Genomic DNA, 27,918 nt, shown 5'->3' on the forward strand with positions numbered 1-27,918 from the left:
GGGGGGGGGGACAATATGCTAGAAAACATTTGGATGGAATAGAAACAATGAGCAGGTTTCAAGTGGCAAGAGGTCAGTTCTTTTAGGGGTGGTGGTTCTCAAACATCTCTCTCCAGTTGGTGTCCAATTCCAGCACCCTCCGCTCCAATTAAAACCTTCCCACTTCCTGTGGTTGGCGGTTCATCGGCAGCAGGCTTGTGGAGGCATTTCCAGCACATCTCACCAGCTGTGTCCCTGGCAGCCATGACAAGCCTTCGTCTTCCTCCCTGTCAACAATCGCTCTACGCAAGCTCCAGCCCTGATTAAACCCCAAGGTTCACTCCTCATTAGAAGCACTTTCCTCTGGCGAGAAAATGGCAGCCACGCCCACCAACGAAGAATTATGGGAGGCTGAAATGATAATGACAGTGTGTAGGAGGACAAGGGCCAGCAGGCAGATCTTCAGTCGCCCGCTGCACAGTCTCGGGGTGGCGGCGGAAGTGACCGAAGCCCCCACGGGCTGGCAGGAAGAAGCAGTTCTTTTTAGCGTGCCCCCTGAAGGGTTGTCCATTTTGGAGTCCCATCGGACGTCGCAGCACTCCGCCTCACTGTCTGATGGATGGTTTCCCAAGAGACCTGAGAAAGAGAAGACACTGGATGAAAAAGCTGAGGTTCCCCTGCTGTGCACTTGTATTTATAACAGGGGGTCACTGGTAGTTTGGTGTTCTCACAGCAGATATTACAGATATAACAACTGTGTTCTGTATTCCACTGTTTTGCTGCACAATCAGCTGTTCACACGCTCATATGGAAGGCCAGAAGGAACCAAACCAAAAATAAGAAATGGCTCATAAATACATAAATATGTGTTACACCCCGGCAAACAAAAGGGGAGGGAAAGAAAACATGCAGCCTGCAGACACGTAACAATATGCCATTAAACGTAAAAGTGCATTCAGTGCTTTGCAAACTTTGAAACACAAGAAACTAAAGTCGTGACACCATAATTGCTTCAAGATGTGACACTAACACATTTTAACATCATTAATGTGACTTTTAAACATTTAAGCTAACCAGTCTCACGCCGTCTTGTAGCCTGGTGAAGGAGTTCGTCGTCGTTCCAAATCAAAGACAAATGAATTACGCTGATTGATTTTTCTTGGTGATAAATGAGCTGACAAAATGAACAATTTTGTTTGCTGTTATTCCAACTGTGCAAAACATATTTACGCATTTGCGGCTTATTGTAGGGCTCCTGCAATAAAAGTAATGTGCTCAGCCCAAGTTATAATGAACCAGCCAATGTAAAAGGGGGTCAAATTTGTGCATTAGGGTCAGCATACCTCACTAATCCATTAATATCTGCGATTTTCCAACTGCAGCCAGTGATATCAGACAGTTCAGCTTCACCCATCAATACTGGATCCATGAAGAAAAACCAACGTGACAACAAGATGCGAAAAAAGGTTTTTTAGCTGAGAAGGACATGAACTGAAATTTTCATTGATTGCTCAAGGATGCAAAGAGAGTCCTCAGCATGTTTTGGTTATTTTTAGAGGCTGTAGGTAATGTTATCAGTATGTGTCAAACGTTAACAATAATTATCTAATACAAAGAGACAAAAAGAGTAAAGAGAGACTGTTTTCCATTTAGCCTTTTTAGCTAAATCTGATACATCTCTATGGTGGCTTTCTGTGAAGTTGCTTAGTAATAATAATTTTAAAAAGTTGAAAAAAATAACCTTACGTGCAATAAAGAGCTCACATGGAGCACAAACGACAATGATCTGTCTGACACCAGCCACCTTGTTGCTCATCTGCTGCCTCGGTAAACGGATCAAACGCACTAGACCTCAGCGTGTGGCTCTAATCACAACCAGACACGGTGACCCTCAAATGAACTCCAATTAGAGCTCACCACGGCACAGAGGGAGCGCATTGCTGCATCAGTTGATGGTTCTGGAAGTCTTAACTTGCCAGCATGTTTACAAAAAAAAAAGAAAGAAAGAACAAAAACACCATGGCTGCTGTGATCATCTGCACGGAGAAGCTTAAACTGCAGAGAGAGAAGCTCACTTAGTTCTAACTAAAGCAAAGCATAAGTAGAGAGCATGTGATTGATGATGAGAGCAGATTGAGGACTGATGGGGCTGCTGGATTAGACCCCTTCTCTGTGTGGACTGACACCTCACCTGACTCGTCTGTTGCACCTGTGACAAGTGAGATGATTTACCCTTTTATCATCTTTAAGAGACATTATGAACCTTTAAAAAAAAAAAAACAAGCGCGTCCATGCTCACAGGTGTACACACGGGTGATCACACCCACAAACTACACCCTTTTTGGCTCCTACCTCAAAGCACACTGTGTTCTGTTGATCTTATGTGCTGCACAATAATGTTTAATATTTAGTATTTACTGTCATATTCCCATATATCATTGTGATGTTGTTTATTCTATTACTCTTGTTCTCTTCTGCTTGTTTTCTTTTTTCTTTCTCAGCAGGTGATCCAGGTGATTGATATATGCATTTTTTTTTTTTGCTGCCCATTCTGTTGGTTTTTGTCTTTTGCCCTTCTCCCCCGTCCCTCTTCTCAGCTGTTTCTCTTTCCCTCTTTCTTTCTCCCCTTCTTTCCCTTCGTCTGTCCCGTATTCAGTAAGTGAAAATAAAATAAACAATAAAAGGTGAATCAAATGGACCATTACGGCAAGGCTGGGATGGTCAATTTGGTAAAGTAAATCCGTTGGGCATCTTTCTTTGCCTTTAGACAACAATTCTGATGGCAAAAGAGCCAAACGGGAAAGGCGGGAAAAAAAAAAAAAAAAAAAAAAAAGGAGAAATATACTTGCCTACATATGCTATTCTGCATGCTTTTAAACCATTTAAAATTACAATTCATAGTTTTATATGTGAATTATATAATGTTAAATTACTATTAAACAAATGACTGACTAAGTATAAGAAAAAAAAAAAGAGACATTATGAAAACGATTAGGTTTGAGTTTGCTGTTGAATCTTAAATTGGTACGACTCATTTCCACCTGCAACCCTTCCAACCTGAGGTATCGACCCTTCCTACGTCGATATTCCACTAATGTAAGAGGTCATGCTGCTTTTGTTGCCATGCTGGTAGTGTAGGTAAAATATTTAAAGTGTACCACAAGTAGCTTTTTGTCACTTTGAACTGGGGGATTATCTTTTTGGATCTGCTCCCATGGTGCATTGAAAGATGCAGACTGGATTATGGTGGATTCACATAGATTTATGCCATAATGTGAGCCCTATTTGTTGTTGCAAAGAGCACTGCCAATTTGATTTTAGCAGCTCCTGGTTGCAATGCACCAATAAGTTTATGGACGACTACACTAAATTGCCGATTCACTCACCCATCCAAATCATTTAAATCAGGTGTTCCGATCCCTTCCATGGCCATAGATGTATAAAATCAAGCACCTAGCCATGCAGACTGCTTCTACAAACATACATAAATGAATGGGTCGCTCTCAGGAGCTCAGTAAATTCTAGCGTGGTACCGTGATAGGATATGACTGCACACCCGTAGACAGAGCAAGGTCCACAAAGACATGAATGAGTCAGTTTCGTGTAGAAGAACTTGACTGGCCTGCACAGAATCCTGACCTCAACCTGACAGGACACATTTGGAACGAAACAGAGTGGAAACTGAGCCAGGTCAACATCAGTATCTGACCTCACAAATATGCTTCTGGGAAAATGGTCAAAAATTCTTATAAACACTCCTAAACTTTATAGAAAACCTTCCCAGAATAGTTGAAGCTGGGTGACATCATATTAAACTGGGATGTCACTCAAGTTCATATGCGTTTGATGGCAGACAACTTTTGGCAATATAGTGTAGCGCTGGATTAGTTCAACACTGAAGATGGCTTAGAAATTTAATAATATCTAGATTGTAGCTACGAAGGAGTTCTAGGATAATGATATGTTTGAATAGTGCAAGCCACACTAAAAATGTGAGTATCACCGCTGGGTGTTTACATTTAGCTGAGATGTTAAAGCAGTTTTTAAAAGCAAAACATGGAAGGGCAGGCAAAGAGGATTGGAAGTCACTTAATTGGCTCCAAAAGCTGAGCGCCGCAGACAGCCGTGTTGCTGAAACTGCTGACTGTTACCGACACAAATCAGGCGCTAAACTAGCATGACTAACTTCCTGTTGATTCTAGAACACCTGCATGCACCTGCCCCTTTCTCTTCACAAAGTATTTCACTGTGGCTCACAGTTTGCTTACAGCAGCCATTAATATTTTTGATGGCATATTTTTAAATTTATGGCAAACTAACTTATTATAACCATCAGGAATTCTTTAATTCACTCACATTAACCTAACATGCATGTCTTTGAACTTTGGAAATCCACGGAGACTCACAGGAGGGAATACGGTCAAACAGGACGTCAAACGTTCCTGCTCAGAGGTGAGAGTGCTAATGCCCAAATGGTATTTTTTAAAAATAGTTGGAAAGGGACACCAAAAGGGCAGGAAAAGCTTTGTAAAAACCAAAAATAATTCACATCACAGTTTTCCTCAGTAACCTTTTTTTTTATAACAGAAACAAGACGATAATTGAATAAAAACTAACGCACGATGAAATGCATCGACACCTTCATCAACTAATAAAAACAAGATTAAAATACTCTGGATACTCTTTTTTTTTTTTTTTAAATACTCTGGATACTCTTGTGCAGGTCAAATACGCACATCTGATCTCCCCCCAGGAGCAGGTAGAAAACGAGACAAATGTCAGCGCTTGGGAGGAAGAGAAGAGCAGACGCTTTAACACTTTAACTTTCAGACTTTCTATTTTACTATCTAGTCTATCTATATTTAGTCAACTAAAACTAAAATAATTTCAATGCCTAAATTTTGACGACACTTAATTAAAATTTGCTGTCAAAAGGGAAACATGCCTCTGTCACAATGTTTTGAAAACTTTTTGCTATAATTTTATAAGATGTGTTTTGTATAATTTTCAGTTCAATACAGGCTTTAAAAGCAAATAACTGCTTTCTGTTTTTAATTAGTTTCACGCAGCATTCCAACTACTTTGGAATCTGGTTGTAGTTGACCCAACAGTCTCATTTAGCACTGCAGGAATTGTTTTCAGCTGTTTAACCCCAGTATACTTTCATAGAATCATCACACAGCGACTAAAAATAGGTGACTAAAAATAAAATCATGACTTCCATCCATTATAAGCATGCACAAACCTCTAAGCCTTTAGGTGTTGAAATGTTTTATGTTGTCAGTCTCATCCAGGTAACCCGTGAAGCTGACCTTTATTACAGAATAAAACAAATCTGCAGCAGATACTGAGAGAAGGACTAAATGTGTTGTTAAAACGTCCTTGCATGAGGACTGCAGTGCTCAAAAACACCACTAGATGTCATCAGAAAGCCTTTAGAACCACTTCACTGTTTTCCTGGTGAGACACCATTCAGTCAATACAGAGAAACACACACTGGATGATTTATTACTGTCTGTCCTTTTGCAAAATGCTACTCACCAGCTATTCACTAGCATAAATTAAATTAGAAGGTTTTTCTGTGAAGAGGATACAAGGCCCCATGAACACCCACGCATGCAAACACACAATCTGCACTCATCTCCAGGATACACGAAGTGGCACTAGGCAGGAAGTGGGTATTAACCTGTGCAGATGAAGCTGGGGCTGCCACCGTGGATCAGGTCGTCGTTATCGGGCAGGATGAACGGACAGCTCTGCTGGACCTCCAGGCAGTACTGGTGGCACGGCACCTTCTTCTGGCAGGACTGCTGGGTGGTGGGGAAATACTGAGCACACAGCCAGGGCTTATAGGCCGCCTGAGGAGGAGAAGGAGGAGGAGGAAGAAGAATTAGGCAAGAAAATTACATAAATAGATGCAGGTTCATGGTCCACAAGAGGATTGGAGGAAGTTACTGCATTTGTCTCTGCTGGGTATTGGCCCTCCCCTTGGTTCAAATAGCTTTCTTCACAATAACAAATAAATATCTAGAGGTCCACTAAGCGTCACATGTTTTTTCCACCAAAATAGAACAGCAACACTTCACACATCAATCTAACAGCCACTGGGATATTAGAGGTTACTGTTCAAAGATTAGCTAATCAAAGCTACGCCAAATACAGAGTAATCATTGGCAGGCAGGACTTTTTTTCCAATAAAGCCATTAAAGGCACTAAATATCTTAATATCCACGATGTCATCAGTGACTCATCTAGGATTAGGGGCAGGGTTTGGTTAACATCTGCCCCCTTCTGAGGGACTTTTTGCGTGTTTGAAACAGCCGAATGGAAAATCGTTTAACAGAAAAAAACAGTCATGACAAAAACGTACGAGACTTTATTTCAAAGCAAAGGGGTGTTTTTAATCTGCTGTGGTGTGTTTGGCTGCTTGCTGCATGCCAGTGCAATCAAAACCAAATGGCACAAAATAAACTCACCACATTTCATCCTGCGTCTTCTTCCAAGTTAAATTTGCTTTAGTTCACTGTGAGGCAGGATGTAATACAAAACGCACAGACTTATGTGCATAAGGAGACAGATGGTGACATGTAATAGCCAAAGCCTCGAGCTTGGAAAGCTTAGCAAAACTAAATGAACCGAGGGCATACCACAGTCTGGATTCATTCTCATTCTTAGCCATTTCTTTGTGTGTTTTATTGGGATTAACACAGGAGAGGGGAAAGAGCACAGACGATATCAAGCAGAGACTGAAATCAGATTTGTTTAGGACCCCACCGCCTACTGCGCCAACCCGGTGGGACCAAAGATCACTGTAAGTTTGATAAGTGCCCTCTAACACAGTCTTTAAAGGTGGACAGGCACTTTCCCCCATCCCATCTACCTTTGTAGCTAGCTGGGAACCTTTAAGCTGAATAAACCTATGCCTCAAAAAAAAGAGTTGGCATGATGGGACACACACCGGATGCTTTTGTTTCCTTGGACTGCTTACAATGTTACATGCTTCCTATGAGCCAGCTTTCTTTGCTCTACCTGGAGTTGGCAACACAATTTTTCAATTATTGTCTCATGGAAGCCACAAAGACATGCAATGAAAAGCTGTGTCAGTTAAATAACAGCGGAAATGTGCTGCTATTAAGTGATGAAAGCCACTAAAAGAGTCATTAGGCTGCCTGACACATTTAAGCAATAGAGGTACAACAGCAATTTTCAAGTGATGAATCAAAGACAAAACAAACCATTACCAACAGTCATGTAATTACCAAATAGTACAATGCTAAAATCTTGCCATGAGCCAAGTTTTGCACTTACTAATGAATGCTGCAATAACGCAATCTGAGTTTTAAGGGGAACACCACCAATGTTCCACATTAGTATGAAGCCTTTTAAAGTTGGGAAAATGAAAATAAAAGCCCATCTTGGGCGTGGTGGAGCCTGTGATATGCTTTTTTTTTTTTTTATCTTTAATGTTGCTTCACACTTCTCCCTTTCCTGGTAAACTGTCGCTCTCTTCCCCGTTCCAACCCACTTCTCAACCAATCAGCATTTGACCTATGCCCATTCTAGCTACACGATGTTGCGTTTTTGGAGGACTGCACGGGAACATGCTTGTGCATGCTGAAAACCCCGCTTTGTAGGCAAACAAAATAAAACTCTATTATGCAATATGTGAATACAATCCATCTTCTCTGAGCCAACGCTCATTTAAAATGGATTAATGCAAAGCAAAAAAACTACCCTGTGGTAGAGCAGGGCGATATGGCCAAAAATATTTATCACGATATATATTTGAAAATTTGCGATAACGATATAACTGACGATATAATTGATGCGAGACAAAATACAACTCCACAACTTTACTAGCGCAAAAAGACAACCTTCCTTTTATTTTCACTTAAACAAGAAGCTGTTTTTTATGTACATTAAAGCTTTATAAAAATGTAACAGTGCAAATGCAAATTCCTTGCTGAAAGTTTAACCAAAAGGCATTTCCAGTAGAAATGGGCTGACATATCCTGAGCATAACCATGTATAATATCCACTGAAGTTAAAAAGAGGTGCTTTGCAACATTAAACTGCAGTGTGCAGTACGTATTTTTCGGACCATAAGTGCACGGGATTATAAGGCACATTAAGCGAAACAAAGCAGTCAGATAAATCAAACTTTATTAAACTCATTTTTCTTGCTTCCTCCACTTCTGTACCATTGATTCATTAATGTTGAATTCTCTGGCAGCTGCTCTATTCCCATGTTGTTGCAGTATATTAATAACTAACCTCGTATTGTGGATGGATTATCTCAGTTGTTCTCCTGACTGAAGTTTGGTCCGTTTACAGCATCCTGCCATGCGATTGCATTTGTCTCTAACTATCAGGAACGTTAACTTTTATAAGTGGAAAAGTGTTAGTGTTCGTCCTCCAGCTTCACTGTTTATGTTATGCTAACATAGCTGTGTGGCTAGCGATCACGTAGCACATCATTATATACCAGCTAGCCCAACTTCAGTAACCCTACAAACGTCACTGCTGTTTAGTTTCCTGTCTTCATTTATGTTGGAAGTGATAGCAGAGCTGTACGTTTGAATTTATTCAGAAATTTCTGAGTCAGAACATGCAATATCATGCTTGGGTAACTAGCGAAACTAGCGAGCTAACTTCCGCTAGCTTCCTGCTAACGCCTAACTCCGTTAAATGTAATAAATTTTGTTTTCATGGATGCCTGGAAGTTAAACTTCATAGTTACACCTAGTAAAGCAGCAATGCTGATCGTTTTATTAAAGATTAAAGAATATAGACAGTTTTTAACTCTCAGTGATGCTGCAGTGTTCGTTTGACCTGAAGTATACGGAGTTTAGGACCCAGATTACTCCCAGATTTAAGGGCATCTTAATCTGACAAATACAACGGCCGCTTGCATGTTCTGCAAAAAAATGTGCCTTGTCATGTATCTGACGGACAAACACCAAACCAGTTCCACATCACTGAAGTTGCACCATTTTTACAAACCAATTCTGGTTCATTTGTTTCACTCAACAATCGGCCATGTGCGTATGAAAACAAAGGCACTGCGCATGCGCGTTTTACTCATATTCTATCGCGATATTTCATTTTCCTATCGTTTCCTAACATTATACCAGTATTACCGTGAACGGTATAATATGGCCCAGCCCTACCCTGTGGCCAGACAAACTGGATGTTGACCATCCGGCTTGTCATTGGCACACACTTAAAAAACCTGTGTCGCTGAATGCATGGGGGGGCATTAGTGCTCATGGAATTGAATGGTATATACACGTTTTAGAGGAACATATGGTCCCATCCAAATGAAATCTTTTTCAAGGGAGACCATGTCAAACTACATACTGTATCTATTACAAAAGCATGGCTTTTGTAGCTTTTGTAAGAGTCCAGGTGGTGAACTGGGCTTCATGCATTTCAGGCCATTTACCTGTTGAAAACATTTGGAGCATCATGAGACAAAAACCATGACAAAGAAGACTCAGGACTGCTGCAGCAGCTTTACTGCTGTTAAAAGAAGAGGTGATACTACACAGTGTTAAACATGGGTCTGCCCCAACTTCTCTGAAGTGTGTTTCTGGCATCATATATTTTTCTTCAAATTGTACATTTTGTCAGTTAATAAGATTTGCAAATCACTGCATTCTTCTTTTATTTCTATTTTAATCATTTTTTAAAATTTGGTTTTATATTTTTAGCACTAAAACTATTCTTTATTGTTAACCTTAAAACTGTCAGTTACCGTGTAGATGCTCACCAGTATCAATACAATCCAATAATATGGCAGTGTTATATATTGATTTTTGCGCCATCATCTTTTGAATTTACGAAATGATTTTTAATCTAGAATTGATCCCTTGATACGTGTGATAATGTAAGCCTGTGCCTGTCTCTTTAAGGCCTTCCCCCTCCTCTATTATGATTGGCCAGTTTCCAGAAGCATCCACCTTCAGACTTTAATAAATAACAAAGTAGCAAACTTTAGCTTTTTGTCTTCTTTTTTCAAAAATTAAACTTACTTAAACTCAATTTAATCATGAAAATGAATCTGATTTTAAATATTTAAGTGAAAAACTAAGTAAACAACTTTAACAATTTAGGCAAACTAAATAAATACAAAACTGTTCAAAAGTAAGCAAAAGTGATGGGGCCTTTAAATAATAGATGTGAATAAAATCAAAAATTTTGTATGTGTAATGATAGTCAAAAACCTCCGAAATGAAACAAACAAAACTAACAAAAAAATCCAAAGGGAAAGACAAAACGGTGCAGGCACAGTTAATTATCCCTCCGTGTTATTTAACCACACAGAGACATCCATGCTTTGGAGGCGGGGCTGTCATTGTGGTTCGACTCCTCGTGGTTTTAGATGTTTGTTTAAATTGTACCCAGGTAAATCTTCACCTCTAGCACTGGCCTCCCACATGTGCGTCTCATTTCCTATTTATGCCAATATACAAAGATAACAAACAGTGCACAGGCAATTATATTAATTATAATAATCTGATTAGGATGATGGGAATCATAATGATGAGAACAATGTGCTTTGTAAAATCTAATATATTCCAGACACGTATGACTTCATGTTCACTCTACATGCATCTGCAACATACTGTACTGTTGGGCTTATTTCCAGGAAATACACTCATCCGGCAAAGCAAAAGGAGAGGGGGAAAAAGTCAATGCTGTTTGGGATTTAGAGGGAAAATCTGTCTCTGTTTAAATCCAAGCTCACACTTGCAAAAAACAACAACAAACTGCTGTGGACTATAGTGACTACACCTCTTTGTTTTTTGGAGGGTAATTTAGATAGACCACACCAACAGTGTAATTCCCATGATTCTCTGTTTTTGGTAAAAGCGTTGTTACGGTGAAGTGGCTCAACAGCTCAACGTACAGAGGAAAAAACAAGCTCAGGGCCAAGATAAAAATCAGACAGATCAATGAATGGGGGTTTATCTTTCAAGAGTTTGTTGGAGTGTGACGTGTAAAATCCGTGACCGAGGATTTTCACTGCTTCTTGTCTGCGCATATGCTGCTGTTTAATTTGCGATCATTTTATATAAATTCTCACCGCCGTGAGATAATCCGTCTAGGGATACCGCGGCTATCAAAAGAGAGCCAAAACAATACGATCGCAGTGAGACAGGAAATCTGGGTCCTCCTGAAGATGTATGCTGGCAGTTGCCAAGGTAACGGCTTTTTCTGCTTTTCATTAGAGCTCAATGGGTACTGCCCCACTCTCTGTCGGTTTGTCTGTTTGTGTGCACATGTTTAAGCGTGCAAGCAGGTCTATGTGTGTCTGCGTGTGTGTGTGTAAATGTGTGCGTGCGTATGCTCAGCGTGAAAAGGGAAACGTACAAGAGCAAATTGAGTTAGTCAGGAAGCAGGCCTGGAGTCTGATTTGATCAGTCTAATGTGTGATCAGTGTGAATGGGAACCTGGCACTCAAAAAGCCTCTGTCGCCATGCAGCTTAGTCTGCTTCGTACAATTTACTGAAGCCCAGAGACACAGACAGGAAAGACACCAAGCTGGCAACTGCTTCCACCAGGGCTTTACTCCCTGCAGCTGATTTCAGCAAAAGCCCATCTATTTGCACAAAGAGCTTCAGTCCTGTTTAGATGCCACACCTGACAACACATCACGTGTCGGTTAGTCGCTGTGTTTTGGGTATTAACTCTAGAAATTTAAGTAATTTTCTCCCAAGCCAATTATTTAAAGCTGAAGAATAAATAAGAATAAAAATCCCATTTAAGTGCTAATGTTCTGCCAGATAAGTGTCAGCAGTGATGACTATTATATGAGACAGGTTGAGGTTTAATGCTAGAACAACCAATGGTTGTTTACAGTATGCAGTGCATTAATTGTTTTTAAACTTCACAACTTGTTAACTATTACACAAGACACTTAACTTCTATAGCACTGACTACTGTGGGTTTGGTCTTTTGCTGTTTAAAAAAGTAAGGCCACCTGTCCATTTTCATGGTGCACATTCACTTGGGAAAAGCTAGTTAGCTTTTCTTTCTTTCTTTAAGGTTGACTTAGGTGGTAGAACGGGTAGTCTAAAGATAGGATTTTAGGGTTTTTTTTAAGGTCTTTTCATACCTGTGGTGTTTAGTCCATTGCAATCAAGCTCGGTGCGGTTTGTTTGTGCAGGTGTGAGTAATCGCTGAAATGTGGACCAAAAGAACCACACCGCGACCACCTCCTCCAAAGAGTCTTGGTGCAGTTGTTTTCGTTGATTTCAACTCCAGAGCGGTTTGTTTATGATGTGAATGTGATCCGACCTTGATCCAAACTTACTACGAGGTCTACCTTACAAGTGTGAGCTAAAAAAAAAAAAAAGAGGTCTTGTAACCACATATGCTTTGTATTCTGGGATGCGGCAGGTTATGATAAAAGTGCAAGGGTCAGTATGGGTAAGCACTAGCTGTGAAATGAACATAAATTCTCAACACATTTTGGTTCACTTGGACTTGACTTGGATTTTTCTCTGTGCTGAAACAAACCAAACCACAGGAAAAAGCTACAAATTCATCAACTTATTCGGACCAGAGGAAACAAACTATATTTGGGAAAACGTCCTTACAGTCTATGTATCGAAGTGTCCTTGGGAAGGATACTGAACCCCGAACTGTTCCAGATGTATCAATAAGAGTGTTATTGAGAGCATGAATGCTAGATCAAAGTGCCTAGGTACAGATAAAAGCATTACATGAATCTGTGTGATTGGGTAAATGAGACTCAATGCATAAGTACTATTTTATCTACTATTTCTGGGTAAAGGCTCCTAATTGCAAAGTACGGATCAACTATTGTTAGGGGTCACACGGGTCTAGAGAGCAGCCATCGACCATCTGGCAACCATCAGTCACTGAAAAGCTGGCATGTCTGCAGCCACTTGCCAACTGCTCTCGAAGTTGTAGTGAAACTTGAAAAACTGTAATGCAGGGAATAGAAAACACAGACAATGGACAGCAGGATGATGAAGAAGTGTTCCTGTCTGTTACTGACTAACCAGCTTTTACAACCTAACAATGACAGAACTTCATTGTGGAGTCCTGACCTCACAACCATCAAGACTGTAGATGTGTTAAAGGCATTTAATAGCCGACGAGCTAACTGTCGTAATGCAGGATGCATTTACTACTGAATAATTACAAACAACTGGCATCTACAATCGCAACAAACAAACACAAGCCTAATGGCCCGAGCTTGGTTCTACCGTAGGTTTCTTCCTTAAAAGGGAGTTCTTCCTTCCCACTGTTGCCAAAGCACTTGCTCATAGGGGTCATCTGATAGTTGGTGTTTTCACTGTTTTCTCAGCCTTATAGTAAAGTCTTCACCTTACAATATAAAGTGCCTTGATGTAACTATTGCTGCGATTTGGCACTATATAAATAAAATAAAATTGAATTGAATGGAATTCAAAGCCAAGGGAGAATATAATGTGTATTTTAATTGTAAATTCAATTTGATTTGAATGATTTTAGTTCTAATGCTTTTGTTTGCCACATGAAATAATTGGCAGGTTGGAAAAAAGTGCATCTGATGCCTTCAGGGGAGGTTTTCTGCCTGTGTGCTGTCATGTAGCATCAATCAATTGGATAGCAAAAAACACTCTCAAATCAAACAGCAGAGCAACTGTGTCTCTGCAGGGAATGCATGTGGGGGGGGGGGGGGTGTCACTGGTTTTGCAGCCAGCAGGTAGCGTTACAACTGTGCTGTATATTGAAAGATAAAGATTAACAGAGCTATTCTGGTGCTACATGCTGCAAAAGTTAGCAGCCAGAAAGGAAAAAAGTCACATTTACGATGTAATAAAAAGACCCTACAAATAACTTCTCTCTGCTTGGCTAAAAGGGGATCCACTCCTCAGCTCAAATGGATATCACACACTCCTGGTGACTTCTGTATTGTAAAAAAGGGTCAGTTTTTGGTCATTCCACCAAAACCAAGAGCTGTTCACAAGAAGCGGCTCTCAGGTTGACAGCTCCTGTAAATCTGACATGCAAAGCAGCTCATCCTCCATTCTGCTTTCCCGGGCTGCAGGGCTTCCCCCACCATTCCCATTCGCATGCCTGTCATCTAACACAGAGAGGACTGTGGGAGAGCTTGTCTGTAGACAAGAGGAGCTGCTGAATTGCAGACACATGTAATTGTTTGCTCGGTACTCATTTGGTAGCATAGCACAAAAATCAACAATATATAAACAGGTTCAACATCAAACTAGCACTCGTAAAAACCCCCACTGTGCCTTTATTTTCTACTTTCAAGTGCAGACCAACAAGAGGAAAAAAATGTGGGGCTACATTATGATGATCTAAAGAAATAAATGGCTGTACGTATTCTTTGTGAAATATAGAAGACACTAAATTCTGCTTCTTTATGATGAAAAAAAGTCTGACTATTAGGGAACTAAATTGTTGTCATGTCTATCCATTGCTATTGTTAATTTCTTTATCCTTAATTAGTAATTTTAATTAGGCCGTGGGATAAGTTGTTGTCAGAGAAACTTGTTGCAAAAAAACATATTATGTAACATAACCATAACCAATAATAATCTAACATTATTATTTAATAATGAAGTACGCAGACACTGTGACAGTGGTGTTGACATCACAGACATTGTCAGACAGTGACCAACACAGCTATTATGGTGTGCAAAATAAAAAAATTCATTCAAGAATTATTGATGTATTTTTTTATTATTTATAATTTGTTTATTATGTATTATTATACAATACTATTAACGTGAAGAAAGTGTCAAAAAATTCCAGGTACTGGTAATAGTTCAAACATGAAAGGTAGCTAACATTTAGCGTCCCCTCCCTGTGTCCTAGCTTTTATGCTAATGCTAAGCTAATCTAGCTTCATATTTAATTTAGAGACATGAAATAAATTGTGTTAATATTGTTAAATTCAGAAAAATTAAAGCTAGATTCCCCCCTTTTTCTGTTTCATATGCTAACATTATCTAACTTCACATTTATCTTAGAAAGATGAAGAATATTGTTTTAATTTTGTTAAAAGAAGCCAAGCTAGCCCGCTTCAGTTCCAGCTGTGATGCTAAACTAAGCTAAATTACTATTTATGTTACAGAATTGACTTAAACTGTTAATTTTCTTCTTTCCAAAAAAAAAGAACAAAAAAGCAAGAGAGCTGCTTTTTAGATTTTATGATAAGCTAATGTAGCTTCATGTTTGAATAGTCAATTATGTTACATTTGAAAAGAGTAAATAATCTATTTATTTTGTTCCTGAGCAGCAGCCTGTTACAGCAGCTCCCATATGCACTGCTGTTTTTCAACTACTCTAATTCATTCTTAATAACTAATAACTTATTTACCAATTTACTAAAGAACTGACCAAATACCGGATGTCTTATATCATGTTTTATCCCATACCCTTTAGTTCTTGTTGAGAGTCAAGCTAGCCCCTTCTCCTGTTTCAGGTTTTTATGCTATACTACTATGTGTATATATGTGGAGATATTATGTGTTAATTTTTTTATCTTTTTAACTCTTGTTGAAGTGAATGAGTGTGTTTTCTAAAATGGGGCTCATAAAACAGTAAAATGGCTGCTTTTGAGTAGGAAGCTCTAAACATTACTCATTAAGTGTGCATATTTTTTTATTAGCCTTAATATTATACTAAACACAGGCCATGAAATGATGTCTTGAGCCACAACGAGTGTATCCCCAAGTTCTGGCTCATAAATGAAGTGCCACGTTAACTGTACTCATATTGGCTTAAAGCTCCCGGGTATGTAAAAAACTTTAACTCAACATGCTGTGAAGTATCAACACTCTGTTTCTTTCCCAGCAGGACGGTGTTGTCACACATACACACACACACGCGCACACACACACACGCGGCGGCTATAAAGTGGAATGACAGAGACGGCTATAAAAAGCATATGAGTCAGCAGCAGAGTGAGATCCCAGTTAGAAGCTGAATGACACAGATCATTACCACTCACACAAATCATGGCTGCGTTAGAACAGGAAGGGGCTCTTACACTACCTGTGCTATTTTCTGCTGTGTTTCGCGGTTTGACAAGGCTTTTTTTAAGTACCGTACAGTACCCAGTGTGCAAAATAGGGCTAGATTCACGATACTGAAGAGCTCACATTTGAAGTGGAAATCAACAAGCGAATATGATCTGTTTCATTCAGGAAAAAGAATTGTATAAACCACACAGAGCAGGACATAAAAAAGACACCATCAATACTGGCAAAATTTTGTTGATAGGACTTTGATCATTCAAAGCTTAAATCTCAGCGGTCGCCTTGGGTCAATGATGCAACACTTGGATAATCCAGCAGGACAGGCAAACACACGGTTGCCTGTTTTCCTGCATTGACGTGTGCACTTATTGCATCCCATCCTCTGGTGATGTAACACATCCAGGCAGAGCTTCTGTGTGTGACACTAAGGCAGGGCGCTCTCACCAAATTAGATGGTTTGCAATTTCAGTGCGACCCTTGTTCCTACCTTGACCGTGTCAGCCTCTACCGACAAGCGCTCACTTGGGAAAAATCAAGTGAACAAAGAAAAAAAAATTTTTTAACCACATAAAGACTAAATACTTACCTCCATTACTTTTCAATAACAATATGCTAGCAGTCAATGTCATAGAGGAGAAATTAAGCCCAAGACACCATCACACCAAGATGACAGCAAGTAAGGACTTAAAAAAGAATAAAAGCATAAAAATAAATACACAGCAATTCACAGATATATTAAAGAACCTTAATTTCCTAATTTCCTAATGAGACTTTCAGAGGACGTCATCACTGTTAGGACTGTGTTGATTATTGTAACTATTCAACGTGTGTCTTTCAGTCTTCTTTAGCCTGACTTCAACTGGTCCAGAAGGCAGTTGGAGCATCTAGGCTGCCAATAAGAACTAGCAGACATCCGCATATCTCCCCGATTCTTGCTTCCCTTCATTACCTTTGAGCAAAATTCAGAATTAAAATTCTATTAACTTACATAGATACATGGCTCTGCTTATATAGCAGAAATACTAATAACTTGTAACAGCAGCCAGCCTCTCCGATCATCAGGTCTCTTAACATTCCTACATCCTTATTTTAAAACCAGAGGTGATCTCGTTTTTATAAAGCCTTCTCAGCCTATGTGATCAGCTGGACCCAAGCAGTATGTTGATTGTGTCTGTATTTAATGTGTGGCTTCTATAACTGTGAGAAACTTTACTACTGTGTGTTTTAAAAAGTGCTATACAAAAAAAAGTTATTACTAGTATTTCAGACGGGTCTAGGTCACATATATTTCTTAGACCCTGTGTCAGGTCTTTGCTGAATTATGTCAAGATATGCCAAATTTTCAGCTAATAGCTCTTTGGCAATCACCTCGGTGTTGCAAAAATACTATTTTATGCCTGTCAAACTATGTTACCATTGACATTTTTGGTGGATTGAACCAAAGAAACGGAAACAAATTCTGTGTTTCTGTTACAGGCTGCCCATAACCAAGTCCCTAAAGATATAATTTACAATTGTCTGTTATGTGAAGGGACAACACTGGTTCATCCGTCTAGTTAGGGGCCTTTTTCACACAGGAATTATTCATAGGTCAGTGTTAAGTGGCTTAACAAAGACAAAAAAAAACCCCAAAACAACAATGAGCAGGTACAAGAACTAGATTGAAAATGAGTGAAAAGCTTGGAAAGACCTTCAGAAAGGCTGGAGACTTAATGCTCAAGTCCACTGAAAAAGTGTAAGAATAAGAAAGGCTGGCTCCTTGAAAGTAAAATATAAGGAAATGAAGGTTGGCTCACAACATTTGCTCAGTACTGTCTATTTTTATACAATCATTTCAAACTGTTCAACAAATAAAACATTTTAAAAAATCTACGAAAAATGAGATTTTAATCTATTTTATTATTTTTGAAATGTCAACATTTGTCAGTAAAGCAGCTCTGATAAACCTCTGAACTGAAACCGAGTGTAAATGCTGACAAATTGTCGGTTTTCCAGTTTCTCAGAAGTAAACAAGCCCAAAAGAACAATGTTTAAAGGTGAAAACATTAAACACGGGCCTGCTTTAAAGATCAATCATATTGACAGGCTTCTAGAAATCTTGACCCTTTTAGCTGGAAAGCCTCTCTAGAGGACACAGCTTTATGAGACGTCTGACCCATTAGGCTTGACTGACACGAACGGGAAGATTTTTACAATCCGACTCAACGCTATCTGCTCCTGCTTTGCACCCAATGCTGCAAGATTGGATCCACTTATCAGGACGTAGATGCAAACATAGCATCATTTCCCTGAACCGTGTTTTGTTCATCATTTCTGAGAAAACATGATCATGAATGTGCATGGCGGGATTTGTTTTCAGCCTGGCTCCATTTACAAAGCAGGCAGGTCTAACAATTGGCATTCAGCCCATGTAAAAATGCTATCTGCTGCGAAAAACAAACCTAATTTCTTTAGGCATGAGGTTGTTTCCCAGGTTTGGTTTTCACGGTGAGTAGATTAAGCCGTGCTCTGGTCGAAGAATCCCTCTTGGCTTGGAGCCAGCTCTGCAGCTCTCCTCTCCCAAGTTTTAAAGAAATCATTTTCAGCTGGATCAGAGAACAGCGAGGCTGCTGAATAGGTCAGTGTGGCTCTGCTTTCTTCATCGATGCAGACCCTGCTGACTGCAGGTGGCTTGACATAAGCCTGGGACATATCGACTGAACCATCCAACCCCCGAGATGGCGCTCCATGATAAACACAGCGGGATAAATGCTGAGTAGGGACCTTGTCGCTGTGACACACAGGAACCACAAAACTGGGCTTGGCTACATCACTCTTATCAGCAATGAAACATGACATCTAAAACACCTGGTTGTTTATGTGTACGCTAACATGAGGATGAAAGAACTGGAGTCCAGGTAAGTACTAACATGACAGGACTCTAGAAAAAGACAAGGTTCAAAGGTGGGAATACTGGAAAGAAAAAAGGGACAGACAGATCATTAAATATCCAGACACCTAATACAAGTTGGCAACATTAATCTCTGGATTCCATCCATTTCTACACACTGAGTTTTTGAGGTCTGCAGAAAATAAATTCAAGGTGACTGACGTCATCACAGATGATCGCTTTTCAAGGTAGAAAGTGTAAACGGTGATCATCACATCCGAGTGTTGGGAATAATGACAGAGAGGGAATGAGAAGGAAGGGCCAGTGTGTGAGAGGAGAGCAATCAGCATATAGATGTTAAAACTGTAATCTGAACACAGTCAGGAAAAAAAGAGTATTACTCCTTTAGGGGTAAATTGCTTATTTTTGACCCTTGTACTTTCTTCTTCTACAACAAAGCAACAAAAATAGATTTTTTTTAAGAAAAGGTGTAAAGTTGGTTCATTTCTGTTTTTATTACCTATCACATGTCTGTAAGAAGATTCTAACCTCTGCCTAGTAAACCCCTAAAATCTAAGAAAAATAAGAAACAGTGCAAATATGTACCTTTTACTTTTCGCAAGAAAAAAGAAAACAAAGAAAGAAAAAGAAAACAAAATAAAGATTCATCATAGAATAAATTTCCCACAGTCTGTCGTCACTCTGCCCACTTTTTATGGCTCGATTAAGACAGAGTACAGATTTAGACTAAACGCTAGCATGTTCACAAAGTTGTTGATGTTGATGATCAGTTAGTGTCGTTTGCTGCCCTTTGCGCTATATTGAGATGCAACAATTCCAATTTACTTTGCATTTCCAATTTATTAAATCCAGTTTTTAAGATCACCAATTTTAATTTTGTCTAACTTTCTAAGAATTTCAACTAACAGCACAAACATTAAGTGTTGTATTGTTGATATGTAATTACATTTCTACATAGGTAAACTTTAATACCAGGTAAATGTACCAACTTACTCCAGTCAACAACCAACCCACTGGTATATCTTGAGTCTCCAGAGCTAATTTTTCCTGTTTTTCGCTACTGAGCGTTAAGACGCCATTTAATATCACAGTGAATTATGGACACACCTCGTTAACCAAGCTAGCAAGCCGCAAATAAAGTTAACTTTAAAAACAAAAAGCTTACTAGGCTAACATTAACTTTTAACTCCCTGCTATTAGCCAAAAGACATGTATTTTTGTATTAAAAAACACAACAACCTGTAACTATATAAATGCTTGTCTATTACACACACACACACACACACACACACACACACACACACACACACACTATAGTTACATAATATAATGTGATTAGTTTATCAGATAGACAGCTTTTTGCTGTTATCATGCTATTGTCCTTTCCTCTTCTAAGACATTTAATAATTTAAAAAAACTTTGTAACTAGAACATGAATACCAAAAGCCATGCTAAGAGCTCTTCGATGTAGTATGTAGACATGGTGATGTGTTGCACTAAAAGCTAATGCTAGTAGAGCAGCATCCTCGCAGTATTATTATTACAGGATTATTACAGAGACAATAATACATTACAGAGACAAGATCTTCTGGTTATTTTCAAGCCCCTTAAGAGTAGAAGACATTGTTATGAATGCTTTATAAAGTTAAGTGTGTGTTAACTGTGTTACTGTTCTAATCTCCCAGAGACCTCAGAGAAAAGTGAAGACATACACGTCTCTTAAGTAACTAGAAATCAGATAACTGATGCAAAGTGTTGTAGGCATAGAATTTATGAGGAAAAATGAAAGAATCCACCTGCTGATCAAAAAATAAGATGTTATAAAGTTAAAAATGAGTGCTTACAGACCTCTGGTATAGCACACACAGAAATGTCACTAAAGGTATGCACTGTATGTGTGTTTATTAGTGTATATAACAGCTAAATGGAAGTTAAATGTCCAAGAGGCCTCCCGTTCCGCCCACACCAGGAGCCTGACACAAGCTCCTGCGTTCATACACCCCCTCCTCCTGCCATCTCTGCAGCCTTGAGAGCTAACTACGAAAGAAATTTGTTAATATCTCTGGGACATATTACAGTAGCAGTCGAGTGCGAAAGAGCATCTATTAGAAATGAGACAAAGCTGAGGAGCGCGATTTCCCATTTAACATCTATTGTTCTAACAGAGCTGAACACTGCTGAAGAGGTGGGAGAGGGTCTTCACAGCAGTGTGCAGCTCCTCGAAACGCACCAAAGTGGCTCTCAACTCAGGTGGCCACTTAGCAGTTTACATGAGGGGAGGATTTGGAGGGGAGGTCACGTGGAAACGGCATTGGGACTGTGGGTGTACCAGGTGCCTCTGATAATGGCTTGACATTCTCTCTATTCGTGCTAAACGGAGCAGCTCTCTTAGATAGAGGTGCATGATCTGCACTGATCTATCGCCAGACAAGGATGCTCAAACTGGAGCAGTTTGCAAAATCCTGCAATACTTTGAAAAATAAAGTTTGAAACTCCCTTGCTAATGATATGGTTAGGATTACAGCTAAATTAAAAATAATATTGAAAAATTAGAAATATGATCAAATGTATTGCTTTAGGTTTTTTGTATGCAAATTTAAATGGATGCAACTTGTTTCAACATCAAGGAGGAAGCCCGAGTTGGTTTTATGTTGCAGTGCTATTTGTTTGTCTTTAGTGCCTTTCTAATATTCATTAATGAGCATGATGTAGCGGTTAACATATTTCACCCTACATGTGAAAGATTCCTGGTTTGTGGGAGGAGACACAAACCCAGCCCCAACAGGTAAATATGTTTACACGTAGACAGGCAGGTAGCTATTTAGGTGGTTAACAATGGTGCAGTTTTCTTAAAGAATTTTTTTTTGGGGGGAATCAAAAAGGGATAAAAAAAAGTGCTTTGTACAGTCCAGAACAAAAGTTTAAAAGGCGAAAAATGGCAAAAAATCATATTTTGCATGGTTGGATCTTAACAAGGTTCCACGTAGAGCTTCGACATGCAACAAGAAGAAATGGGAGTGAGACAAAACATTTTTTGGAGCATGCAATTTATTGAAAACAGCGCTTAAACTGATACAGGCTGTTTTACAGCTGATCAAAAGTTTAGGACCTCATGCCTTTAAAAGGCCAGGTCTGTGCAAAAATGTGGATTCATTGTCATTTTCTGTCAGGTAGTCACACTGACCTTGTGATGGCAAAGTCAAAACAATGTTCCCTGAATGTGATCGGGTTGTCGAGCTGCATAAGCAGGGTTTCTCGCAGCACGCCATCACTGCTGAGGTAGGACGCAGAAAAACAATCATTTGGAATTTCTTAAATGATCCTGAGTGTTATGGGAAAAAAAAGTCAAGTGGAAGACCCAAGAAATGTCACCAGCACTGAGCTGGAGGATCCAATTGGCTGTCTGTCGAGACACTGGACGATCCTCGACCCAAATGAAGGCTGTTACTGGTGCCGACCGCAGCCCTGTAACCATCAGACGGCATCTGAGACCGAAGGGCTTCAAAAACAAAAAATGTCTTCAAAGGCCTCGTCTGCTTGAGCGCCACAGAACTGACCGCTTGGACTTTGAACATTGGATATTGAAAGGTGGAAGAAAATTTTATTCTCAGATGAGAAAAAAACGTAACCTTGATGGTCCTGATGGTTTCCAATGTTACTGGCATAACAAGCAGATTCCACCTGAGATGTTTTCTACACGCCACAGTGGAGGGGGCGCCATAATGGTATGGGGTGCTTTTTCCTTCAGTGGAACGATGGAGCTTCAGGAGGTGCAGGGGCGTCAAAAGGCCACTGGCTGTGTCCAGATGTTGCTGACAGCGTCCCTCATGACTGAGGGCCCTCATCTGTGTGGTAACGACTGGGTTTTTCAACAGAACAGCACTGCAGTACACAATGCCCGCAGGACAAAGGACTTCTTCCAGGAGAATAACATCACACTTTTGGACCATCCTGCGTCTTCCCCTGATCTAAATCCAACTGAGGACCCTTTGGGATGGATGGCAAGGGAAGTTTACAAAAATGGACAACAGCTCTAGACAGTAGATGCCCTTCATGCGGCCGGCTGTTCCCACTCACCTCATGGAAATATCAAGCAACGAATTTTTGAAGTGATCAACAATAACAGTGGAGCTACTCAATACTGAGAAACAAAAAAATGTTTTGTCTCACTCCCATTTCTTCTTGTTGCATGTTAAAGTTCTACTTGGAACCTTGTTAAGATCCAATCATGCAAAATATGATTTGTTGCCATTTTTCAAGTGCTCTTAAACTTTTGATCTGGACTGTATCCAGCTATAGCTATTTCCCTTTGATAATGACGGTCTAAGGGGGAAGTATTGGGGTTCATTTTAAAATAACACAGTGGCTATTGGGATACATTTTCAGGAAGTTTCAATACATGAAAAGGATGAAAAATACTAGAAAACAAATATCATAATTAGCTGAGATTTAGTGACATCATCCTGCATCACCAGCTCATTGCTCAAGACAATGAGGGAACATCAGATTCTGGTGACTGACAGCAGGACTGGCTGAGTTTTAATACTTCCCATGTATATTTATGGTCTCTGGTGACACCAAGCGCTCCCAAAAAAGTAAAAATAAAAACTGACAATGAGGATTATTAGTGGGTTATTACTGTAGGCTGTTATTCTGTGCCTTGAATACTAATGAAAAACAGGTAGAGACTGTGGGATTGCTCTGTGTTTTTACTGGACTTAATGAAGTGAGAAAGTCAACGGAGGCTACAAACTGCAGCTTCAACTGTTTGTGACTTACCGGAATAAAATCCCTGTACTCACATGATTTACATTCACACTGCTTATGCCACAGGTCTTTACTCAGTAAAGAATACCCATTAATTCATAATCTTGGTGTGTATCTGAGGGCAGATGTTATTTTTACCTTTAGTAATTACAGCAGCACATGTTCATCTTTCAACGAATAAAATATAAATAAAATATTTTCTGCTTTGCACTAAGGCTAGTGAGTAGGCAGCACAAGGTCATGAAGGGATTTATATGAGACCTGTATTTGTAGGTGTATATAGCATAGATCTGTGAAAAGAAAAAGAAAAGCATGAATAATTTTTATGTGAAAACAACACATTTTGGCCCTTGAGACATGAGTTTAAACAAATAATTAATCACACTGCTTCCTGAACAGTTCGCAAAAAAATACATTCATTAGTGCTTATGCTTTTAAACTCGAGCTAAAAATCAACAACCCAACTGAAAAAAATTATTTAACACCACTGACAAAAATATTTTTAGTGTTAAATGAACACAAAAATTCAAACGACACGCTTTCTTACATTAAATATAATCATTTAACTGCTTTCAAAGTTGTTCCATTTCTCTTAATCGATCGGTCGATCTTTCTCATTCCATCCCTGGATTGGAAATTTGCCACAAAGTAATTAAAGACAATCCTACTTCTCTTACTATTAGCCATAGCCACTAGCCGCTACCTTAATGATAACTTAACAGACAGCCAGTGTGGCTATCCAATAAAAGTATTTTCAACTTCTCTATTTCCACAGCAGATGGATCCTCATAGTCGATTTGGCAAGATTTTATGACGGATGCCATGCCCTTCCTGATAAAACCCTCCTAATTACGCATGTTTGGGACCACACTACACTAGCTTATGACCCCCTGAGGAAGAGTTTGCAGCTATCACGTAATTGCTAAGAGTTAAGCAGTTAACATTAATGTATTATAAACTTTATTTATAACAGTTTAATGTTTCAGTGTTATTGAACCAAAATTCAGTGACATGAGTGTCAACTACTTTAGTCTGTAGTGATGGGAAGGGCTGTGTGCAAGACTCTCTCCAATGGTGCTGTATGAAGTTGTGCATGAGTTGGAAGAGGCACAAACAGTACTGTTTGTATCAGTGCTACTGCAAATGACTTTCTAATCTGATAGCAATTATTAGTATTGATTAGTACCTGAGTATTGAAAACCCTATTCAAGACCATCTGCTGAAGTTCAAACCAAGCACCAGATTCATGAAGAAAGGTGATGTAAAGTAACGCTGAAAGTAGCCAGGTACTGGTGCGGTGCCAGATGGGCTGGTCTGAGTATTTCTGATCTGTGGTATTTCTGATTTGCTGGGATTTTGCATCAAAGCCTTGTTTAAGGTTTACAGAGATCTGTTCTGGTCAAACAAAGAAAAACGTCCCAGTTCTCAAAAAAACAAACAAAAAAAAAACAAAAACAAAAAAAAACACAGGAGCTTGAAAAACCTGCCTGGTCTGATGATTGGTGATTTCTGCGACATGGATCTATCCATTCTTCCTTGCATCAATGATTCAAGGGGGTATTACACCATAGTATATAGTATGAAATCATACTATTAGTGTGTGTGTGTGTGTGTGTGTTGGGGGAGATGTTCACTTTGGGCCCTATCATTTAATGATAACAGCAACACTATTGTTGCTGATCGTGTCCATCCCTTCGTGACCTGTGTACTCATCTTTTGACGGCTGCTCCCAGGATAATGCACCATGTCGCAAAGCTCAGCTCATCTTAAAGTACTTCTTCTTTAACAATGCAATGAGTTCACTGTTACCAAATGGGATGCACGGTCACCACATTTCAGTGCTACTGAGAACCTTTGGGATGTGGTGGAACATTAGATTTGTATCATGCACAAATCTGCTGTAACTCTGTGATGCTATCATTGGACCAAAATCTCAGAATTAGAGTTTTAAAAGTGGAATTTGCAGACATTTTTAACTTTTTGACATTATAGTGAACTTCAAGTCAAAATGTAGTATTTCTAACCAGAAATTGAATGTTAAAGCTGTTATTAACCATCCATAACGAATAATTCTCTATTTCTCGCCGACAGATTAACTATTAGCACACAGAAACACAGATTAACAGAATTATCAATGGAATTTGTACTTCTTAACAACTATACTGAATTTTTATAGCAAATTACATTTACCTGAATGATACATGTAGTCAGAGAAGACACTGGTTGGCCTATATTACCTGTCTATATTGGTTTATTGCAGGATTGTTTTTGGCAATTACCATACTGGCTGTGCATCATTATGAATTATAACACAGGAAAAGTCACTTGGGGTAGTTTCAAAATGGTGTCATTACACATTTACAGGAGATTCATCTCATATTGGAATCATCAGGGCTTTTTTTGTAGGGTAAAATGGATGGAGGATGTTTGATTACAGACGGTTTTGTTTTAAGTGGACTTGTAACTGTGGATGGGATACCATAGATAGCCTTTTCTTTCAATCACTGGGTGCAACACCCAAGGACAAGATATCAGTCGCACCTTATCTTAACCAGACCACAGAAAATACTTTCTGTGAAAACCACTGATGTCAAGGAGATACTGCTTTTACTAAGAGACCAGTTTAACAGATTAGTTTGCAGACAGTACTATTATACAGTGAAATATGAAATGCTATTTCAGATACTTACAAAGATTTGTTTGAGTCCCACTAAAGTCTCACAACAAAGCTCCCATCCCTCAATCAGTATATGTTATATTGACTGAATAGATTAATTGTAATTTCACATGTTTTGTGCTTGTTTTGACATATCCTTAAACTGGTATTCCTTGACATTAGACAGGCTTCACTGTAAAAGAACAGTTCTAACATGTTCACCGGTAATGATTAAAAAAACCTCCTTAAATGCACCACACTGTTAAATGTGTAACATAAAGTCCAGGTGCCATATCTAAATATTAGCCCTAACAGGTAAAGCATCAGTTCAAAAAGAACACATTGATGAGAGATCTCAGGTTGATTAAATCTCAGTTTACTGCAAGGCTAACACACAGAGACAGACAACAATTCACACTCATATTCACACCTCCACGTGTAAAAAGTGAAGCCAATGCAAAAAGTCTGTTGCATCCTTCAGAGTGGCCAGCAGATGGCATCTGTTCTGGCTGCTAAAAGAGGTTGAACTGTATAAAAAGCAATGACCTTGTTTCTCACTAACCTTATTAAATATATCCCTAATAAGGTCGAGATTTCTTCATGTTCATGTTGTTAATTATGGTCCAATTTAGGTTAAAACATACTTATCGTATGTGGGCGTGCTTTTAGCGAAGGATGGTACTTTGTTAATGCGAAGTTGCGACCTGCACATCCGTCGAACTGTCCATTAAGGGTGAGAAGTGTCCAGGATTCTTCACTAAACTCTTTGAGCTGTCAGTCTGAATGTAGCTGGGTTCATGTTATGCTTTCCACACGCGCAAGTATGCAAAGGTCCGCTTAAGTCTGAGCGACCTAAATTTCGTCATCAAAGGCTCCAAGCGGACGTGCTTGCGTCTCCCACCTTTTTTTGCAAATTCACTGACTCGTCCACGGACACACTATGCCACGGTGCACCAACTACCCATGCACCCTTTGCAGCAAACTCCAAGTAGACTTGAAAAAGTATACATGATAAAAAGGACTCTATGGCCAGTTGCTCATGCCCACATCCACCAATTTCTGCCAAAGCGTTTTTTTCCCCTCTGTCACTTCCTGTTTTGTGTTTTCCCCGCCTCTCCTTGGCTTTTCTGCCACCTTTTGTACTGTGCATAATATAGTTCATTTCAGAGCAGCGAGGGAAGCTGATGAAATCACCACTGCAGCAAATCCTGAATGAAAAGCTGCTGGTTCTTCCGAACATGGCATGTGCCGTCACTGCAGATAGTAAAGCTAAGTAAATTAGGTTTCACTGTATCCTACAGGGCTGCATTTTTAAAAACACAAAAACCATTATGCAATCCTCTAACTCACAGGCTGGCAGTGTACTCTGTGATACTGTAAATCACCTTACTGTAAAAAAGAAAAAAAGAAACTGTTGCTCACTGTCACACTATGCTCTAATAAACAAAACTCATGTCCAGAGACTGACAATTCATTTACCGGGACAGACATGATCCTCAATCATCCTAATGGGCCACACAGAGCTTAACAAAGCCTTTTACCCAGTTCACTGTACTGTATATACATGCACACCTGGCTTTAAAAAAAGAAGGGGGGGGGGG

General features: G+C 39.4%; 1 protein-coding gene across 1 annotated transcript in view; it reads right to left on the minus strand.

Moving 5' to 3' along the window:
* Window positions 1-6: 6 nt before the first annotated feature.
* Window positions 7-27,918, minus strand: part of nalf1 (NALCN channel auxiliary factor 1) — a 53,894-nt gene continuing 25,982 nt past the window's right edge. The window contains exons 2-3 of the mRNA XM_005948208.3: window positions 5,666-5,837; window positions 7-615 (exon numbers count right to left, since the gene is read on the minus strand). Coding sequence (XP_005948270.1) covers window positions 317-615; window positions 5,666-5,837 — 471 coding nt within the window. The 3' untranslated portion in view covers window positions 7-316. The remainder of the gene's footprint in view (window positions 616-5,665; window positions 5,838-27,918) is intronic.

This window comes from Haplochromis burtoni, unplaced genomic scaffold (genome assembly GCF_018398535.1).
Source record: "Haplochromis burtoni strain Fernald_Lab_line unplaced genomic scaffold, NCSU_Asbu1 Contig_471, whole genome shotgun sequence".
Classification (NCBI taxonomy): Eukaryota; Metazoa; Chordata; class Actinopteri; order Cichliformes; family Cichlidae; genus Haplochromis; species Haplochromis burtoni.